This window comes from Acinonyx jubatus, chromosome A1, assembly GCF_027475565.1.
Source record: "Acinonyx jubatus isolate Ajub_Pintada_27869175 chromosome A1, VMU_Ajub_asm_v1.0, whole genome shotgun sequence".
NCBI lineage: Eukaryota > Metazoa > Chordata > Mammalia > Carnivora > Felidae > Acinonyx > Acinonyx jubatus.
Window position 1 is genome coordinate 159,748,902 of NC_069380.1, and position 23,436 is coordinate 159,772,337.

The following is a 23,436-nucleotide window of genomic DNA, read 5'->3' on the forward strand; positions in this document are numbered from 1 at the left end:
CACCTAATCAAGTAGGTTGAAGGAGTTCAAGATAAACCACATCTAAATTATTCTAAGGAAATAAGAAACTATAATTTTTTTAAAGATTTATGGAGTAGTTGATTCAATAACCTTCCTTGGCAAACTCAGTATCTAGTCATGCTCACTGTTTAAATATTATTATATATTTGCTTTTTCTCTTAAATTCACAATTATTTTAGTGTATATAAGAAATCTTGGAATGGAATAAAGTCCCAGTCACCTGGACTTAAATTAGAATAGCTTTATGCAGAATAATTCAATACATAGTTTGCATATTGATGAGTGTTCCTCTTTTCTTTCCTGAAAGGTCAGAGAAACAAGGGAATTTCTAAAGCAATTTATATAGTTTCTACCACTCATTACAGGATTGGGGTTTGAAAGTAGAAAGGGAATAAACAACCAAAAGCATGTACTGACTATAACCTATGAAATAAATTTATGAATTTTTCCTGTAGCTCTTAAATATAGCAGTATAAACATTTGTTCTGAATACTAAATTTCAGTCTTGGAATTTAAAAATGATGAAAATCAATTTATTTCCCTGGCTAAAGTATTTAAAATAGCCTTTTTTCTTCTAGAAAATACTATAATAAATCAATCTGTTAAAAATCATATATATATATATGTATATATACGGATTTTGAAAGATAATGCTCAAGGTAATAATCAAGAGACAAAGTTATGAAATTATAGAATTAGGGCAACTTTCTTAGTTTTTCAGGATGAATTTATAGATGTTCATTCTAGATGTTCCCAAGTGTCTCACTTCATTATTATGGTTCATTTACTTTTTAATCAGAACTTAGTCTAACAGTTTTATTCTAACAATACCTTAGGCAGGTACAATTTAGTAAGCATTGATTTACAATTATGTGGGTACTGGGCACAAGTTGGTTCTTCACATATACCAGTTGATTAATTAATACATTGCTGGGAAAACAAGCTATCTCTATGGAGATTCAAGCCTTCCTTATTGGCAGGGTTTCCCTCTGCTTCAAAATAAGCCGCATGGTAAATAGGATTTCCAGTGATACCCAGGTTGATTAAAAAATTGCTTCCTCCATCCAGCCTGCTGCCCTGCTTCTTTGATTGCTCTAAAGAACTAACCCTGATTCAAACTTCAAAGTCTTTCTACAGAACAACTTTGCCCTTTTTCATGACTCAATTTTCTACTCCTCTGCATCTGTGCCCCAACCCCCATCATAATGAATATAGGCTTTCATCCTTTCTCTTAGTTATATGAAGATAGATAAATAAGTATTTGCACTTATGAAATTTATAACATAGAGAACAAAGGGAACAATAAAATACATTCTGATTACTGTTTAGAGGCACACATCCTTTGTAAAGAAAATACAGAGAAAGGACTCCCAGGTCAATCTCTGAATAAGGGACAAGAGTGAAGAAAGAATGGAAATGATCCAGGAGGAGAAAAGAAAAAAAAAATGCATACCAAGGGGGAAAAAAACCAGGATGGGTCATTGTCACTGACCACTGACCGCCATGAAGGCTTCCCCACTCCTCAAAAGCCATTCTAGATACTTTGCAGACCTTTTAGTCTCAATGAAAGAGAAATATGTTGGCCAGGAGCAGCCTAGAAGCTCTGCTTCCTACAGGTTCCTTTGTGAGCCATATACCTGTGAATCATTTCTTAGATACAAGCCACTTATATTTTCACATTCCACAATGAAATATAAATGACATGAGCTGCTAGGAAACAACACTTTAACACAAGGGTAACTGGATTATGATTTCAGGAAACACTGCAGTTCCAGAAGGGCAAACATCCGCATTCCCAGCAAAGAAAGAAACATTTCATCATGGAAATATCATGAAGTTTAAAATACCCAGTATGCAGTGTTTAGTTAATCAAAAACATTAAAGATGCATGTTTTTTTAAATAAATATTACAGCTGTGTTGCTCATTGGTCAAAATAGAAACCATTTGGAAATGTTTTTGGCATAAGATTAAATTTAAAACAAGCCATTTTCAGAAAACATTTGGAGTGAATGTCACGATCTTCAGTTGTTTCTTAAAATTACTTTTCCTTGTGTGACTTTGAGTTGGTTCAATATTCCAAAACAATTCATTTGAATAACAGTGATGAACTCATATTTCCTACCAATGGTCTATTTCAGTCTCTATTTTTACTGGGAACTCCATTGGGAGCCTGGTCTGATTCAAATTCTGAAAGCTCATGTCATTTACATGAATTTAGCCTGCAGAAGATCACCCTAATTTTAATTAGCCTTTTATCTTTAGATTCATTTAAAATTGAAAGATTTTCATGTCTGAAAAATGAGTGTAGTAACTAAAATCTGAGCAGTGGTATTTTTGTGTCAGTCTTAAAACTGGAAAAAAAGTGATGCTAAAACATGTGTGAAGATAAAACCTTTTAATTTGTTAGGAACCACATTAAAAAATCATACATTCTATATGTTAACTAACTTGAATTTAGATAAAATCTTGAAAGAAAAAATAAAAAGATAAATAAAAATTTAAAAACTCATACATTGTTATATATACAGTGGAATATTATGCAGACATTGAAAGGATGATATTGTGCCATTTGCAACATGGGTAAACCTAGAGAGTAGTAGGCTAAGTGAAATAACTCAGACTAAGAAAGACAAATATCATATGATTCGCTCATATGCAGAATCTAAGAAAAACAATTGAATAAACAAACAAACAAAAAGCAGAATTAGACCTATAAATAGAGAGAACAAACTAATGGTTACCAGAGAGGAAGGAGGTGGGTGGATAGACAAAATGGGTGAAGGGGAGTAGAAAATACAGGCTTCCCATTATGGAATGTTCATGGGAACAAAAAGCATAGGGAATACAGTTGATGATATTCTTTTTTTTTTTTTGATGTTTATTTATTTTTGAAAGGGAGAGAGAGAGCGCGCGCACGAGCAGGGAAGGGGCAGAGAGGGAGGAGGACAGAGGATCCCAAGTGGGCTCTGTGCAGCAGGCTGGATACAGGGCTCAAACTCACCAACCATGACATCATGACCTGAGCCAAAGTCGAAGCTTAACTGACTGAGACACCCAGGTGCCCCTAATCAGTGATATTCTAATAGTGTTGTATGGTGACAGGTGGTAGCTACACTTGTGGTGAGCACAGCATAATGTATAGGGAAGTGGAATCACTATGTTGTACATAGAAACTAATGTTAACATTGTGTATCAACTATATTCAAATAAAAAAATTAAGGAAAAATATCATACATTGTAACAAATTAACTGTGTGCTGCTTCTCTTTTAATAGAAAGATATACTTGACTAATGAAAAATTTAGAACATCAGCTACACAGAAAAGACATGTCACTTGATTTGATTTCTGCAAGTCTTGTTATTCCTTCCTACATTTAAATGCACACGCTAGAAATTATGACCCTGATCATTAAATTGTGAATGAAGTACTCACAACTTGCTAGTTTATGGGTTGCCTACCAAAAGAAAACCTAAATGATCCAGCAAAATCCCAGGAAACTTAAGAGGGTATATTAAGTGATATCCCATTGTTAAACTTCATTTCATTTAATGACAAAAATGAAGAAATAAGTGTACTGCTTATGAAGTATGCAGATTATTATATTCTGAATAAGAGGAAATAATTCAAAAGTTAGTCACTTCCAGTAATAGTGTAAAAGAATACTTATCCTCCCAACACAAGATGAAATTACTAAGAATAAATTCAAGATAGCACAACAAATGCCAACACAATAAATATAAAGTGGGAAACTTTTGCCATATGTTAAGCATGACAAAATCAATTTTTCAAAATCCTAAGTGATGACAAGTTGCATATGAATGTATCATTATAAGGAAAGTGTATTGGTACTGTCTGACATGCAAAAAGTCCAACAAACAACTTGCATGGGATACTATTAGTATATCATGTTATATATTTGCTCATAATAGTGTATTATATTGTATATCACATAGTGTGTTAAGTGTATACAAAATATTAATAGTATATTAAATATTGTTATATGTTGTGTGTATATGTAGCAGTATATATTATTTTTATTTTTCCTGTATGCAATATATAAACACTACTCCAGAAGTAATTTTACATAATTTTCATTTATAGAAAGAGCTATGCTTTTTATTTTTTTTTAATATTTATTTATTTTTGAGACAGAGAGAGACAGAGCATGAACGGGGGAGAGTCAGCGAGAGAGAGGGAGACACAGAATCCGAAACAGGCTCCAGGCTCCGAGCTGTCAGCACAGAGCCCAACGCGGGGCTTGAACTCACAAACCGCGAGATCATGACCTGAGCTGAAGTCGGACACTTAACCGACCAAGGCACCCAGGCGCCCCAAGAGCTATGCTTTTTAAACAGGTTAATAATTTTCGAAATTTAAAGAAAGAACAAATTCAATAGGATAAATGGCTCCCTAACAAACATATATCCCTATATCTTCTATATCTATATCTATATCATCTATAACTATACCATCTATATCTATACCCATCTATATACACACACTTACACATATTTGTGTGTATGCATGTTTGTGTGTGTGTGTATGTCTTTTACCAGCAACAAGAAACATTTAGATGGGGGTGGGTTAGCTTAATTATGGTCTTGAAAAATATAAAGAATATTTAAATTCCAAGAGAAATGACTTTGAAGCAGGAATATTATAGTAAGCTACCTCAATTATTATGTTGATTAAGTTAAACAAAGCTTTTTATTTAGGTTAATAGATGACATTTCTGAGGATGTTTGTAAATATTAAGTACAAATGTGTATTGTGTTGTTTTGAATATTCACTTAAGCAACATCAGTTAAAGCACAGGACCAGTGAAACTCAGCACTCAAAAGAACCTAAATGGTTATTTATGTCACTTCCCACATTTTAAAAGATACAAATCTGAGTCTGAAGGATATAAATAGTCTTGTCCGTGGACAGAATAGTTTTATTTTGACCTTTCTTGTATATTAAACTCCTAAATAATTCTTGAAAATTCTCTAAGCCAGTATTCTCAGTTTGGATCAATGTAGAGACAAGTTTTCAAAAGAATAAGACTTTTTTTTCAGAACCTGCAAAATACATCTGTTAACTCTAATTTGAGAAACTCTGCTATAGGTCATAGGGTATACCAAGCATTTCACATGAAAGTTCTTAATTCCAAGCTATTTTAATGCATTCATTAGTCAATTTTACTCACACTTGTACATTTCTTTTGTAGTTTTTAAATTATCCTTTAAATAAATAAGAAACATTTGGAAGATTTGTTAACTATAAGGGTAGCATATATATTCTCCACTAAAAGATAAAAAAACAGATATCATAGATAGAACTCATAAAAATTTTTAAAAATCTACATGAACTGAATTTATCTTTCCCTTAATCATTTTGGTGAAGATGTTTACAAATTGTTGGATAACTTTAGAATTACCAACTATGAAGGTAACACATAGAACATTATCAACTTTTATTAATCTCAATATTAACCAGTCCTTAATCTAAGTGTTTATCTTGATTAATACAAAGTATCTTTATCAACTTAAAGAGAGTATAGTCTCTATTATATGAATATTGATATTAAAACAAATAATTAGGGTATGATGACAAAATAGGCCAAACATTTTTTTTGTAGTAGAACTGAAACAATAAACTAATGGATGATATAAATTTATAAAATAATTTGGACTTGAATATTTAAATTTTGACTTAAATACTTTAAGGCTTCATAATAATTGTCAGAGGCAAAGGATTCAAATATAAATGTTTGAATATATTTTCCAGAATGATTGCAACAAATCTAAAGTTTTTTTTTGTTTGTTTATTTATATTTGAGAGAGAGACAGAGCATGAGTGGGGAGGGGCAGAGAGAGATGGAGACAGAATTTGAAGCAGATCCCAGGCTCTGAGCTGTCAGTACAAAGCCTGACACAGGAGCCATGAGATCATGACCTGAGCTGAAGTCAGACATTCTAACCAACTGAGCCACCCCAGCTCCCCGAAAAAAAAACTAAAGTTTAAATCAATTATGCTCTTAAATATAAATATCTGAATAGAGGTAAGAAAATTATAATTAAGATATCAGAGAATAGAGATAAGATCCTAAGGAACAAACTCCCTAAAGTAACAACTTCAAAAAAAAAAAAAAAAGAGGCAGAAGACTATGTATCATTCTAAGCAAGAACTGGAAATTTGTATATAACATTTTTATGCATATAAAATATAATTTTAAAATACACTTATTTATCTATCTAATCTCTTTCCTTGGAGAATTCTTTAAAAAAAAACATTTTTATGTTTATTCATTTTTGAAAGACAGAGACAGAGCACAAGCACCGGTGGAGCGGGCAGAGAGAGACTGAAGCAGGCTCCAGGCTCCAAGCTGTCAGCACGGAGCCTGACGCGGGGCTCGAACTCACCAACCGCAAGATCATGACCTGAGCCGAAGTCGGATGCTCAACCAACTGAGCCACCCAGGTGCCCCTTTTCTTGGAGAATTCTTAAGAAACTATCAGGGGTGCACAGGTGGCCCAGTCGGTTAAGCTTTCGACTCTTGATTTTATTTAGCTCGGGTCATGATCTCGTAGTTCATGAGTTTGAGCCCCACATTGGGCTTGGCACTGACAGTGTGAAACCTGCTTGGGATTCTCTCTCCCTCTCTCTCTCCCCCTCTCTCTCTGTCTGTCTCTGCTCTTCTCCCACTCTCTCTCACTCTCTCTCTCTCTCTCTCAAAAATAAATAAATGAACTTAAAATTATCTATAGCACTTGGTAGTGGAACTGAGGGTTTACTTTTTCATGCTGATTTGTTTTTACCATGTTAATAAATGAGAAAATAAAGTATAATCATCCCACTGTATAAAACAGCACTTGGCTATTGTGCATCAAATTATAGTAATTATAAAAATAGGACTTTTTTGACTAACACTAAATATTTTATAAAAATATATTTTGATATGTCATATAATAATTTAAAATTGTATCTTAAACTAGTCCATGGGTTAAGTGTTTGTTTCAGTATATTATGTGTTGTACATTGGCAATTTTATTATACATGTAATAGAACCTTGAATTTTTTATATCTTGTCACATTTTTAAAGTTTCAGCAAGTCATTTTAAAGTTTCAAAATCCCCTCTTCATTCTTAAAGTCTTATGAAAATTATTCCTCTTTCATAAGGAAAACTGCAAAATAATTATAAAAATATGTAGTCATGTGTAGCTTTTGAAGAAATACCAGAGAAAAGCTTGCAACTCCACACCAGTTTAATGCATTCAGGTATTCTCTTAAATTTGTAAATATATCTTTTATTTGTCCCCATTAGATTACCCTTTCATTATTTTGTAAGATTGTTTTAAAATTATAATCTAGCTATCCTTTTGTCCTTACATTTTATTTAATATGGCTTGGGAAGAATGACCATTCATTAAAACATAATCTAAGAATCTCTTTGAGTTTTATGATTGAGGTTATATTTTTGGGGCTTTATAAAAAAAAATCCCTACAATTGAATAGACGTTTGAAGTTGGTAAGCCATCATAATTTTCAGCGAGGAAAAAGTTTAAATAATGATTCTTGACAATATGAAAACATCTAAATGATTCTCATTGTTTTCAGGAACCTTTTGCTTTCCAAATCACTTAAACTCTCTACTTGTAATTGCAGTGCTTGGAAGGCCCTTTGCATACACAGTGATTACATGCATACTAAACTGCGTGCTTTTACTAGGTGTTCTAAACTTTTTATGAGAGACAACAAACTCCAGGAATCAACAGAGGCTATGAAATTCTCTAAACTATTTTCCTGAACTTTATTAACCACAGTGTTTCAGAGAGATGTAAAACAGATACTTAAATAACAGATCTTTGGGGGAGTTTGCTCATGCTTTCATATCATGTGAATCTGTTTCATCAGTATTCACACTTCCTTATTTTCTTCCAGAGTTCCAGTAGCTTTGCAGAGTATAAACATTATGTTGAAATGCTACATTGCATGCATTAATGTGTTCATTTCATTAATTCCATAAATGAAGTCACCTTTCACATATACCACCTGTACAAATTTCCAATGGGATTTGAAGAGTGAAAGGCACCTCTAGAACTACTTCTTTATATCCTGGGTCACAGTTTAGAATTCAATCGTTTGACATCTGAAGGGGGAGCACATAGATGGATGAGTAGTACAGTAGCAAGGTGAGTTCTTCATGGAGAATTCAAAACAATTCTTGTGAAAACATCTAAAGCATAGTAATCTAAAGAAAGTATACCATTAACTTCACCAGTGGTCAGAAGTTTGGCCTTGTTAATCTTTGGAATAAAATGCTTAGGTGAAATAGTTTATAATCGTTATGGAAGGAATGTGGATAAAACAAAACATGAGTATTGATGAACTAGTTATTAAAAGGTTCTGCACTTTCTATATTTTTTTAATGTTTATTTATTTTTGAGAGAGAGAAAGATACAGAGCATGATTGGTGGAGGGGCAGAGAGAGAGGGAGACACAGAATCCGAAACAGGCTCCAGGCTCTGAGCTGTCAGCACAGAGCCCAACATGGGGCTTGAACTCATGAACCATGAGATCATGACCTGAGCTGCAGTTAAACATTTAACCGCTAAGCCACCCAGGCTCCCCCCTGCACTTTCTATATTAAAAAAAAATCTGTTAAAAGGGGCATGTGGGTGGCTCAGTCAGTTAAGCCTCCGACTCTTGGTTTTGGCTCAAGTCATGATCTCACGGGTTCATGAGTTTAAGCCCCACGCTGCCGCACAGAGCCTGCTTGGGATTCTCTCTCTCTCTCCCTTTCTGTCTGCCCCTTCACTGCTCATCCTCTCAATCTCTCCCAATATAAATAAATAAATTTTAAAAGTCTGTAAAAAGCTTATGTGAATCCACAGCTATTAATCATGTACAATTCCATTTAGATTCTAATTTATTGAAAACGCTCCATTTCAACCATACCTCTTATTTTGTGCTTTGCCACTTAGAGTGAATGAAGAAATATACAACAGAATTTAGGGAACAAAATATTAATTGCAAAGTTTATATGGAGAGACAAAAGACCAGAATAGTCAACACAATATTAATGGGGAAAAAGAAAGTCAGAGGACTGACACTCCCTAACTTCAAGATTTACCATAAAGCTAGCAAAATCAGGACAGCATATAGTCAACTAATGTTTCAGAAAGAAGCAAAGATAATATAAGAGAGCAAAGATAGTCTTTTTTTTTTTTTAAGATTCTCCTGGCACCATCTTGCACTGGAAATTGCTGGGAGGACCCAGGCTGTGCATGCAACCAAACTTCACTCCTGCCCTTCAATATATACCCCACAGGCTCCCCAAAGATAATCTTTTCAACAGATGGTGCTAGAATAACTAGACAACCACATATAAAGAAAAGAATCTAGGCACAGACCTTATACCCGTCACAAAAAATAACTCAAAATGGATGATAGATCTAAATGTGAAATGCAAATCTATATAATTCTTAGAAGATAACATAGAAGAAAATCAAGACAACTTTGGGTTTGGCAATGACTTTTTCGATATATCACCAAAGGTATGATCCATGAAAGAAATAATTGATAAGCTGGTCTTCATTAAAAATAAAAACTTATGCTCTTTTGACATTTGTCAAAAGAATGAAAAGACAAGCCACAGATTGGGAGCAAATATTTGCAAAAGACCTACTTGGTCAAGGAGCGTTATCCAAAATATACAAAAACCTCTTAAACTCAGCAATAAGAAAACCAACAACCTGACTCAAATATGGGCCCAACACCTCAATACACCTCTCACTGAAAAAGAGATAAAGACCACAAATACACATATTAAAAGATGCCCCACATCATTATGTCATCAGAGAAATGCAAACTAAAACAACAATAAAATATCACTACGCTAACGATTAGAATGGCCCAAATCCAGAACACTGAAAGCACAGATGTGAGGATGTGGAGGAACAGGAATTCTCATTCATTACTGAGAATATAAAATGGTACAACCAGTTCGGAAGACAGTTTGGCAATTTCTGACAAAACTCAACATACCCCTATCATAAAATCCAGCAATAATACTCCTTGGTATTTACCCAAATGAGTTGAAAATTATGTCCACCCCAAAACCTGCACACAGATGTGTACAACAGCTTTACTCATAAATGTCAAAATTTGGAAGCAACAAGTGAATGAATAAACTGGTACATCCAGACAATGCAAGATTGTTCAGCACTAAAGAGAATGATCTGTCAAGCCATGAAAAGACATGGAGGAATTTTACATGCTTATTGCTAAGCACAAGAAGCCAATCTGAAAAGGCTTACTATATGATTCCTACTATATGACAGTCAAGACAAAGCAAAACTATAGACACGGTAAAAACAAACAAAAGCAAACAAAAAATGTTCTTACCATGAATTAATGGGGAGGAATGGATGAATAGGACTTTTAGGTGAGTAAAACTACTCCGTATGATACTATAATGGAGGATACATGTTATTACCCATTTGTCAAAACCCACAGAATGTACAAACTAAGAGTGAACTGCAGTGTAAACTATGGACTTTGGGTGATAATGTTGTGTCCATGTAGGTTCATCAGTTGTAACCAATGTACGACTCTAGTACAAGATGTTGATAGTGGGGCTATGCATGTGTAGGGGCAGGGAGCATATGGGAAGTCTCTGTACCACCCTCTCAATTTTGCTGTGAACCTAAAACTGCTCCGAAAATAGTCTATTAAAATGGTACTAATTCAGAGTAATCTTAAATTTTATTAGTTTCCTATAATCAAAGAGTACTTACTTCAAAACATTTGTTTTTGGATCTTAATAAACTATCACTGGAGTGTGTATGAATATTTCTATGTGTGTGTCAGAGTGTATGTGTCTTCATGTGTGTTTAAGATAAGACAATAAGACAGTGTTATCTTTAATATTTTCTCACACTCAAATGATACTCAACATTAACATATCAAAAAATAAGATGTGTTCTTAGCACAATGCTTTATAAAGTTATCCTGTTAAAAATACTTTTTTTTTCCTTCAGAGTCAAACTGTAATTACCAGGAATCTTTGTAATTAAAAAAAAAACACCTATCCTCCAAATGAATGTATTTTATCTTACTTTGTTGAAGCTTCATGTCAAACATCAAAAGAGTGAATGTTGAATAACCATGATTTAGTTATAAGAATGCAATTTAATTGTGTGAAGAATAACACAATCCAAGAAACTGTCTCGAGTTTAAACAAGGAAACAGTAGGTAAATCCTGGAAGGAAAGTATCACAATAACAAAACAAAATGAAAACACCTTAGCCCAGTCCCAATTACAGTATATGAAGCAAACTATTTTTAATTCTGGGTTTGGAAACATTTTTTCTTTTAGAACTTCTATCCATTGTATTTAATTGGTCCCTTGAACTTGCCCTTCCCTCCCATGGCCACTAATTCTGCCCCACATTTTTATCATCTTGCAAGTATGTTAATCAAAAAAGTCTAATTGGTCTTCATACTCCTAGCATCTCTTCTTGCCAATTCAGAGTCTGGTGTTACAAGACTTACTCTCCTAAATTCACACATATAACTGGGCTTTAAAATAAAACTGATTCTTTTCCCAGTCAAATCACAAGTTATTTTTCCAACCTTGTATTCCAATGCTTTACACTGGACTCCATTATTTCTCAAGTTTACCTTGTTCTTAATTACATCATTGTCTCGGTTCACTCTAATAATGCAATGACATTTCCTTCTGTTGGGTTTTCTCTGTCACCCTCTCTCTCTCTCTCTGTCTCTGTCCTGTTTCTCTCTTTCTCTTTTTATCCCTGATAAATAGCTATTCTGTTTTTTTATGTCTGGTTGAAATGTTAGACTTTTAAGTGTTCTTTGCTAACATGAGAAACAAACTCTACACTCCTGACAATATACCCTCTTACCATTCGTTTATGTACTAGCCAGTTGGTATATATACATCTGTTTCTGCTATAAAGCCTATGCATTCCTTTAAAGAAGTAATCAGACTTCTTCATTTTTCTATCTCCAATATCTGGCATTCAGTAGATATTCAATAAATACACATTACTGCTTATCTTTGTGTTATATATTTTACACATTTATATGTGTGCATGACTGAACTTGGCCTTTTGGCCACTTGCCACTTTTATATAAAGTCTATTTCTTGGTTTTACATCTGAGCTTGTATTAATAAAAGGGAAATGTTAATTCATAAAATTGGAATCTATGGCTTTTGGGGGGAAGCATCAGGGAATGTTATCTCACCCAGCCTTCTCTATCCCTAGTAGACCTCTTAACTACAGAAGGGACTTAATTGCTCCTTAAATATATCTAACATTTATGCTTCCACAATATTGCCCAGTAGCTATTTAGCACTTCTGTTGGTAGTTTTCTTACCCCAAATTCATCAACTTTGCCATGAATTCTTATTACTCTTTAACATGGCAAAACATAAAAACCAGTAGTATGCTCATGACTAGACATAAATAGATGCTAAGTTCAAATATTTGCTTTTTTTAAGAAAGAGAATGAGCTTTAAGATAACATAGCACATAAACAAAATGCAAGTTGCTGAATAGCGTACCCATCATAAAAAAGGAGAAACATGTATCCATTGGAAGCTTTTCCTGAAGCTCCTTCCTGTCTAGGGAAAATGTTTAGTTATGTGTTCCATTGTGCCAAGGACAGACTGGTCCTTTCCAGACACTTACCCTCTGACAGCATGAATAAGTCTCAATGATGGATAGGCAGTTCGCACTTTCAGTTTGTTCTTAAGGATTAATGCATTAACCCACTCCACGTGCTTCTCTCCTCCTTTGACCATGAAAGCAGGGATCCAAAGGACACTGTCATTCAGCATGGAAAGTCTATGCACAAATTTTTCTCTGTCACTCTCATTCCGAAAGCCTCCAAATGCTCTTTGTACAACTGATGGATTCATGGTAATAAAATCTGATTTAGTTCCCACATCTGCAGCAAACTCCACCACAGGGGCTAGATTACACCTGAAGACGAAAAAAAAAATTAATGGACAAATGAAAAATTAATATGAAACATTAACTCCTAAAACAGTGTACATAAAAAGAAGAATGGGGAACAAGCATTTTTTTTCCTACCATGTTAGAAAAATAAGATAATCTGCCTGATAAAATTATATTTTCAGTAAGTTATCACATATTCAGGAATATTATCTTCAATAAGGATGTGCTCTCCTAGTATAGGGCTCAAACTGTCATTGATATTAATTCGGCCTGTTGTCTAAGAATACTCTTTGTTGCTATCTTCATAAAACCACATGATGTGAATTCCTAATAGTTGAATTTATGATGGTAAATTCACAAAAGCTCAGCTGCCGTGCAGTAGGCAACCTAAAACCACATGCTGTTCTCTAAGTAAGTAAAACACACATTAGACTTGATATTCTAATTCCACACCACTTGTCAAACTTAGGTTATTTTAATAACTTTATAAACATAATTAAGTGAAGGTGGCTTTTCTGTATCCTGAGGTCCAGTAAAAGTACAATTTGCTATAGCATTTTCCACAACCATATTCTTAATTGCCCTCTACAGCCCTAAATGGGAAAGAAGTAACAAAAGTGGAATTATCACATTTAATATGCCTTTTTGAGATATTAAACAATTCAGAAAATCCCTTATTATCAAATATATTTCTGTTCCTTTTGAGCACATCATCAAAATGCACATTTTTTTCCTGCTATCAGGCCACATATGCTTTGTGGAGGAGGGACAGAATTCCATGTCCTATTCTCCCCACTGAAGCTCCAGGGTCTCACAAAGTGCCTGCACCTGATTTTATTCTTACATCGCAAGAAAGCTTTGAAAAGCACCTTGAATTTTGTCTTCAATCAAATTTTGATGCTTCTTTGATCCTATCACATAGGTGTTTGGATACTTGACTTAAAAATAGTTTTAAAATGTTTTTCATTTTCTAAAAAACGTTAATTTGTACGTGAAAAGTTAGATATTTAACAAGTAATAGTTTGATAATTTATAAAAAAATCATTTGAATCTATTCAATCTACCCCTTCAAGAAAACACACACACAGTACATACACGCAATTTCTTCTTTTATTTTTCTTCCCTAATATCAGCCTTTAAAGAAAAGGGGAAATAAACTGATTTCCTCTTTCTGTATTTTTGTGGGTTATACTGCATTATGAAAATTTCTCACATTTCCCTTCCTTGTGCTCTTTGCCACTTTAATTTAATTCTCAAACAAGTCACATTTAATTAAAGGGTGAAGTATTTGCTCCACTATTAAAAATACTGGCTTGTATATCCTTCCTTTCCTTATCTCTCTTAATTAATATATCTTATTACTTGCTAGATCTCTGACAACATTTAGCTACCATAAGCAACAACTCACACAATTCAGCAAAGTCTGTATTATTTAGGATGAGATCCTCAGAGAAAACAAATAAAAAATAACGCATCATATTGTTTAGAAAATATTTTTTCAAGTTATATATATTTAATTATACCCACTACAGTGTGTCATATTTATTTGTCTTTAGCCATGATCCATGCACTATATGAGATTAGATATTATTCATTCCCATCACAGTAAGAATATTATGGATGCCATCATAATATTATGAAGAATATTATGAAAGGAATAGCTACTTGTGAACAGAAGCCAAAATGGACATCTTACTGTGGAACTCACTGTAGGTTGAGGACATGATTATTTTTCAAGTCCTAAACTGTGTTTCATACCAACTTTAAAAATAGTTAAAATTCTAACCAAGTTGATTGCAAGATGAATTTGAATACTGCAGGGAACATGCATTCTGAACGTCAGTATTACAGATACTTCTCCTTCCTCAGGTAAAAATAGACAATGCTTGTTAATGTTACAGTTAACATAATATGTCTTCCCCATCAAATTCCTCAGCTATTCTTTTCAGAGGATTTCTACTGTAGAAAAACAACATCTCTACTTCATTTTTTCTATAATTGTTAAAATTAACAGAGCCAACCCAGTTAGAAAAAACAAAAATAACATTCTACTGCATTATCTTTTCAGGGGAAAAATGTCACTTAATTACTTTATGATTTACATTACTTTTTCTTATCACAGATTTAAAAACACCCATACTGGAGCATCTGGGTGGCTCAGGTGGTTAAGCACCTGACTCTTGATTTCAGCTCAGGTCATGATCTCAGAGTTCATGGGATCGAGCCCCACATTGGGCTATGCTGGCAGTGCAGAGCCTGCTCTGGAATCTCTCTCCCTCTCTGCCCCTCCCTTGCTTGTGCTCTTTCTCTCTCTCTCAAAATAAATACATAAATATAAAAAAAATTAAATATTCCTAGTCCCATGTTGGCCAACATTTTTTTTAGGATTTTAGAATTGACTTTAGAATTGACTCAGCATGTTTCTTAAACATAACTGTATGGCCATGTGTCTTTTAAGAACTAATAGATTCATCAGTGATGTTGGGTGTTGAAAAACAGGTACTTTCCAGTAGGAAGCAAAAGTAAACTTAGAGAATAAGAATATTTTTTGAGAATAGGATTGATCTAGGAGACCAGCCAATGTATATGATGCAAGGAATACTAACTGATTGTACTGTTCACTAAAAAAGCAGGAGGAGATGAAAGAATAATTGATTCACATGAACTCTATTGTAAAGGTTTTATTACCTAAGCACAGTGTAACCAGGCTTGTGAGGGATGGAAATAGAAGCACTGAAAATAGCACAACAGAAGGACACATCATAAAATATAATCTACATTAGCTCTAGGAGTCCAGTATATTCATCTTCCTTGGAGTGACTATGTCTGATTTTTCACTGGAAGGAAAGACTAACATCGTGTCCACATGTGGTCAGTAAATTAACTACTCTGTGGTTGAGTCAGATATTTAGTCATATAATTAGCTGAATGCCACATAATCGGGGCAAGCATTATAAAACCCAAAATAACCAACCAGCTGCGTTGCACTCCCGCAATTCAGTAGACTTGTTGTGAACTGCATAGTGTTACTAGTAGCGATACTGCTGACTGAGCAAGATTATGAATAGATCTGCAGTCAAACATTCTTCATCTTTCTTTTTTCTAAAATCTTCTGAGGGATTATAATACTCAAAAGTATCCAGAATGTGTAGCAAGCATTTATGAATTAACACATTATTTTTCATTTAATTCTTAATCTCATAAAACTGATCAGTGGCCAATTTTTAAATGAAGGATTTCTGTGAGTCAAAACTACTGAGTACATAAGAATATTAATACACTCAAACTCTATTTCTTTAACCAGATTAAATTTTGTGTACTACCTGACTATTTTTGACATATCAAAAACATGAAAACAGGTATTCAGAATTAGGTATGTTGGCCAAACTCCCTGTATACTCTAAGCTACCCAATTTTAAATTTATTTGTGTTTATTTTCCATCATTAAAAACCTGCAGGAATGTGTACTCTAGACCTCTGAAATTTCTTCTTGACTTCACACCAGATGTGATTGACTCTCAACATTCCTTTTATATAGAACTGACAATACTTTCATTTCTTTCAATGCTATAGAAAATGTTTTAAATTAATTTTAATTTTAACTCATTTAATTTTTTAAGGAAAAAACTCTTATTTCATGTATAACACCTCAGGATCACAGAATTCCCTAGGAACATGTCTTTTAATTTGTCAATATTCTCTGCATGTCCTTTAAGTAATAGCTCAATAGTCTAAGCAACTAGAAGTTCCCCCTTTCAACAGCTCAGCAGATTTGTCTTGAGAGTTCATTTTTCAAATACTATACTATATTCAAATACTCTGAACTCTTTTCCCAGCCATATTACTATTTGTGCTATTTTCAAATTATATAATCTGGCCAAAAAATAATCTTGAGCATTATTGTTAGTAATACCCATAAGATAAGGTTCATTCATTTAGCTGTGCGTTTATTCATCCCATGGGTTGTGTTATACACTTATGCTAGCTATAGAACTAGTCATCCACAATACTAAAGTAAAACAGTGTGTGCTGTGATACAGGAGGTTGCTAATCACTTCTTTAAATGAATAACATAGATTAATGAGCAGAAAACAACAATGAGTGGATTATAGACCAAATTGTATCCTTTTTTGCCACTTAATGTTCAAACAAGTTCCAAACACATGATTAACATCTTTTTTGCTCTCTTGGCCAGTCCCATTGTGTGTGTTTCTAGGTATCAACACTGAAATATTTCAACCCAAACTATCATTACCAAGGGAACCATGTTTGTCAACAGACTATGAAATGTGAAATAACCTCTTCTCTTTTCTGCCCTCAAAGGAAGCTTATGGTTCATATCTGCTCCCATCCTGCTTTTGAGTTGAAGAGCCAAGAGAACAAAGAATCTCTGATACCTATTTCTTTCTTTCTTTTCTTTCTTTTTTTTTTAGGTTTTGTGGTTAACCTCTCCAAATGGCTAGAGGAAGCTAAAACATGCAACCTATCAGTCAGTCTTGCTGATTTTGTTGAGTGACTCTAGTAAGCCCTGAAAAGACCTAAAGCCAATAATTTTTGCAATATTTTATGGTAAGGAATAATATTAGCTCTACTTCAGAGATGAGAAACTAAGGACAAAATGGTTAAGAAACATGTCCAAGGACATAGTGCATATAAAAGAAAAGCACAACTGTCTTAGAATGATTCAGGATAGCGGTTTTAATTGACACTATTTATACATGTGATTTCTTTCAGAATCAGAGAAAATGTCAATATGTTCATCCTTCATCCCAACCTTCCTATAGGAGAAAGTGCAGACTCCCAGGACTTAAGCATATTATACAAGTCCATTCAGCCAAAACAAAACGCTTAAAAACAAAGTGTTTTAAGTATCTCAACCATAAGAATAATATTTATATTTCACATCTCTTGAAGGAGAGGATTTTCAGAATGTCGATAAAATAATTATCATACTGATATGACATTTTGAAATTTGAATCATAGGATTAACAGTTAATTTATATGTTGCATACCATTATGTAGTAAACAAAGTGTAAGAAATAGAGATGAAACATCATGTTGAAGATTTGCATTTCAGTGTGATGGATGCACACAGAAATACACAATCACACATACACATATCACATTTTATGCTTGATCACATAACAATTAATGGAATCCTCAGTTTGACAGAAATAAAAACAAATGACACTTATGTCGTGAAAATAACTAAGTGACAAACCAGAAGAGGAAACTTTTTCACAAACCCAGATTTGTTTACATTACTGGCAAGGGTGGGAAAAACAGTGCCATATTATTTCCAGGGAAATCACAGAATTAAAAAAAAAATCAAACTCATTCTAAAATACAAAAATGAGAGCACCTGGGTGGCTCGATTGTTCAATTGCCTGACTTCAGCTCAAGTCATGATCTCACAATTCGTGGGTTCAAGCCCCGCATCAGACTCTGTGCTGACAGCTTGGAGCCTGGAGCCTGCTTCAGATTCTGTGTCTCCCTCTCTCTGTGCCCCTCCCAGCTCGCACTTTGTCTCTTTCTCTCTCTCTCTCTCTCAAAAATAAATAACATTTCAAAAAAATTGATACCGAGAATTACGTTAGGCTATATTATTCCCACACTTCTGCCAAATCCAAAATGGAGTCATTAGGCAAAGTTGCTTCAACTGCATAGATACGATTTAATAACTTAGTTTTTTGGGGACTGAAGGGTATGGAAGGAATAATGGATATATTGTGCTTAAATCAAATAATATATTAAATATGCATCCAGTATGTATGCAATTTTGGCTTAAACTTTATGAATAAAAAGTATTTGGCTTAGTTTCTGCCCTCAATCATCTTTTTTTTTTTTAATGTTTATTTATTTCTGAGAGAGACACACAGAGAGAGACAGAGACAGAGACAGAGAGAGAGAGGGAGAGAGAGAGAGAAGCTGGGGAGGGGCAGAGAGAGAGAGGGAGACACAGAATCCAAAGCAGGCTCCAGGCCCTGAGCTGTCAGCATAGAGCCCAACGAGGGGCTTCAACTCACAAGTCGTGAGATTATGACCTGAGCCAAAATTGGACACTTAACTGAATGAGCCACCCAGGCGACCCCCTCAGCCATCTTTTTAAGAGTAGTTATGTGGGCATTGGTGTTCACATCCCAACCTGCATGGCCTTGGGCAAGTTACTCAAACTCTCTGAGATCCAACTTTTTCTATAAATGATGCTATTAACACTGATTAAAATGCTATGAGAAAATTGAAACAAAATATCTGAATTTTGTCTTAGAATTGTTTGCTTAGAATTGGTAATAAATGTTAGCTTATGGTAATCATTTTTTTATATGCCCTTTCCTTTTGCAACCTATTATGAGAGATAAAAGGAATGCATGCAGGCAAATTAAAGAGCATGTAGATAGAAAAAACTTACTGAACAACAGTGTGGGGAAAAAAGATTGACTGATAGCACATGTGATAAACCATTTTGGCTGGAGTCGAGCCACTCTTCCCCCTCGCCCCTCCAAAAAGAAACTAATTAGGATTTAAATGGTTGACTCAGTGGTTGATTAAAAATGACTTGAATATTAGACAAAACAAATCTAATTTCATAAGCAATATGAAAACTATTCAAGCTCATAAACATGGCTAAATGTACTTAAGAGAATAGGACACATATATGCAGGAAAAATTAGAATAAAGTTCTACAATTAGGACTTTGACACAATTCTTAAATAAAGTAGTGAAGGTCTTTTATTACTACAGCAAGAAGATTAATAGCTAAGTTTTATTTAGCATTGATTGTGTGCTAGAAATTGTTCTATTTGCCTTTTTTTGCTGTTTTCCTCATAATAATTTCATAAGACAGGCACTATCATTATGTTTCTCCATTGATGAAGTAACTGAGTCATTGTAAGTTGTATAAATTTACAAAGCTTGTAAAGAGTAAGGCAGGTTTTAAGTTCTGAAACATTGTGCATCAATTAAGTCCTGTGTATGAAAAGGAAGAACTAGACAAACGAATTTAGATATCTTTGTCAGAAGTTCAGTTGCACCTGAATGTGATAGAGCTTTATCTTTGATCATCCCAGTAACTTCACTGATTCACACATCTGATCTGAAGGTCTGGTTGGCTAAAGGAAGTGAGAAAGTTACATCCTTCCTCACTCTTCTGTAAACACTCCTCACCAAAGATGGGGTCTTGGATGGGAGAAGATAACTACCCAGGCATGTGGAGATTACTCCTTGGCAGGGATATATAAACAGCTGTGTTCCTCTGAAAAACAATCAAAGCAAGTAAACATATGCAGATTATGGAAGAAAGGTGAGGCAATTAAAAGTAGAAGGGCATCCGGGTGGCTCAGTGAGTTAGGCATCCAACTTTGGCCCAGATCATGATCTCACGATTCGTGGGTTCCAGCCCCTCATGGAGCTCTGCATTGACTGTGCAGAGCCTGCTCAGGATTCTCTCTCTCTACCCTTCGGTTGCTCTTGCTCTCTCTCACTCTCTCTCTCTTGAAAAAATAAGTAAGTAAGCTTTAAAAAAGTATATATACAGAGACTAAGGAAGGAAAGGGAGGGAGGAAGGAAGGAAGGAATAAAAGGAAGGAAGAAAAGAAGGCATCAGGCTGGTGGTAACTATTTATTTATTTATTTATTTATTTATTTATTTATTTATTTTTAAAGTTTATTTATTTTGAGGGAGTAACAGAGAGAGAGGGTGAGAATGAGAATCCCAAGCAAACTCTGCACTCACAGCACGGGGTTCAAACCCACAAACCCATGAGATCATGACCTGACCCGAAATCAAGGGTCAGACATTCAACTGACTGAGCCACCCAGGCACCCCTGGTGGTACCATTTAAAAGCACAAGACTAAAATTCAAGTTGAGACTCTATGTTAACATTAGTGGACTACATTCTCTTCTGTAAAATAAGGAAATTGTCTCAGGAGAGAATGAGATGTACAGTCTACTCAATGAGTTTAATTTTGAAAGAAATACACTGAACTGTTTAGATGTTCAGTTTCTTTCTCTTCTGGGGACTTCTTTCTCATAAAAAAGTGTTCTCATTATGAAAAACTAATATGAACAAGAGGTATTGTTGGAAGGAAAAATCTCCTGGATTTTAAAATAATGAAAGGATACTGAAAAGATCTCACAACAATATAGAGAATACTAGAAGGCTATTAGTAACGTTAACAAATTTAAATGTAATATAAAATACAAATATCTCCTCTTATATAAAGCATTGGTTTAAAAATAAGGCCTATTCCAGTGGAAAAAAAATAAAAATATAAATAAGGCCTAAAAAGTATAGACTCACTCGAAGACTTCAGCTTACACAGGTATTTTGACTCAATGGGCCTCTGCCTAGACTCTCACCATGAAATCTAGCATATGAATAGATACGAGTCTGGGAAATCAGGAAGGGTGGTGACAGTCAAAGCTTTTCACTCTGATTCCACATTTTTAATCAATCTCTGACATTGATCATTCTTCTTGGAGCCTGCTTAACTTTGAGTAGTATGAATACTTACATAATCATCACCTATTTTTCAAGAAAAGAGGAAAAAACTGGAGGAGCGATAAAAGGAACTATAGGAGAATTAAAAGGGGAAAGTAAGGCATCAGAAGGGCAATGACTTACAAATATATTTTTCTCAATTAAAAAATAAACTCTCACAGCCTCTGGTTGTCAATGCACAGTAATGTGCAATAAGCAATTTAGAAGGAAAGAATTTTAACTGCTGTCCTCTATCTGGGGCCTGACAATATATTTATAAAAGTTCATAAACCTCCTGAGCATTGTTAAAAACTTGTCATTATACGACACAGATTTTAAAGGAATTTAGAAATGATTTATTAATGTCAGCTTTTATCACAATTAAGAATTTGCATGTGATTGTTTTTTCACAAAAGTAAATATGTAATGTATATAGGGTAGCAAGATTCATATTTATTTGAATTACTGTAAATGTTACTTCTTGGAATTGCATATAGAATGAATCCTAAGCATACCGTCAAAATGCTTCCTTTGTAATTAAAAAACATCATTTTTATTTTTCTGAAGACGGTGTAAAGAGAAAATGCTGGCCATTGTTGAGAAATTCCCTGTTCATTATCTTGGGTAAAAATTCATGACTGGGGAATGTTTAAGACATGGGAGTGGGAAACCAACAAGAATTCTTAGAATATATTTTCAGGTACTCTTGTCATAATCAGGGGACTGGACCACCCTATTGATCAATGGTTGCTAAGCAGTTACTACTGTTTTAAAGACGGAAGAACTGAATATTATAGTTGATATTTTAATCACCCAAACCAGAAAACCAAGGCAGAAAAACTGTAACTTCTTCTCATTGTAATTCACGGTGTTAATAAACAATGTACACTATGGTCATTACAGAGGCTGTGGGAAACACACCTGAGTTTGCTAACTTTTAGTGATTATACTATCAAACTTGTCACAACAACATAGCTTTGACATTTAATTTTCTTGTTTAAGAAAAGAAAAAAAATTTGATTTGTCATTATAAGTTATGAATATATTTTTTCATTTTTTTGAAAGTACAACCAAGGGTTGAAAAATAATTTCTAACTTAGTATATATGATTTATTCCACACTAGGCCCTGGAAAGACAGTTGGTAGTATGCTCAGAGGATTTAGGCATTCTGGTACCAATCAAGTATTCAGAAAAGTTGTCATATTATGAGTGAATAAAAATGAATGTTTTATTTTCTGATATAACAAAGTAGGCCAAGGCAACTTCACATTCATTAAATCATATTTATTCTAAGTAGAACTTCCTTATAGTCTGTTTTAGTAGAAAATCACATTTTGACTTGGCAGAAAGGCCTTGATCTCCATATTTCTTTCATCCTCCATATCTGATTCAGAAAGTTCCTCTCAGAAAATCTCTCCTGAATAGGGGTACATGGGTGGCTCAGTCAGTTAAGTGTTCGACTGTTCCTCCCCCACTCGCATTCTCTCTCTCTCTCTCTCTCTCTCTCTCTCAAAAATAAACATAAAAAAAAGAAAATCTCTCTTTAATATATTCTTTCTTCTCTATTCCTATTGATATTTTCTCAGCTTAGTCACCACCATGTTTCTTTGGACTTTTGTTGCAATAATTTGTTAATTAATTATTTTTTAAACTACTAGCTAGACGCAGTGGTGGATCATGAATTATATTTGGGGTCACTGATCATCATTTTTAAAGAATGTGAAAGAAGAGAATGAAAATATTAGAAAATGACAGTGTTTCTTGCACATAATTTTATGAAAATTTGTTGAAGGTGTGTGTGTGTGTGTGTGTGTGTGTGTGTGTGTGTGTGTGTGTGGCCTATGTAGTAACAGCCATGGAAGCAGTAGTAGGAGTATATCATGATGTAAGTTGTATTTCTTACTTTGCATCTTTATTAAACAGAATTGAAAAACATTGCTCTCCAGTTTTTTAACACAAAGA

General features: G+C 34.1%; 1 protein-coding gene across 1 annotated transcript in view; it reads right to left on the bottom strand.

The window, feature by feature from the left end:
- ST8SIA4 (ST8 alpha-N-acetyl-neuraminide alpha-2,8-sialyltransferase 4) overlaps positions 1 to 23,436 on the bottom strand; it is a 99,394-nt gene that overhangs the window by 41,392 nt on the left and 34,566 nt on the right. The window contains 1 exon segment of the mRNA XM_015080447.3: positions 12,723 to 13,016. Coding sequence (XP_014935933.2) covers positions 12,723 to 13,016 — 294 coding nt within the window.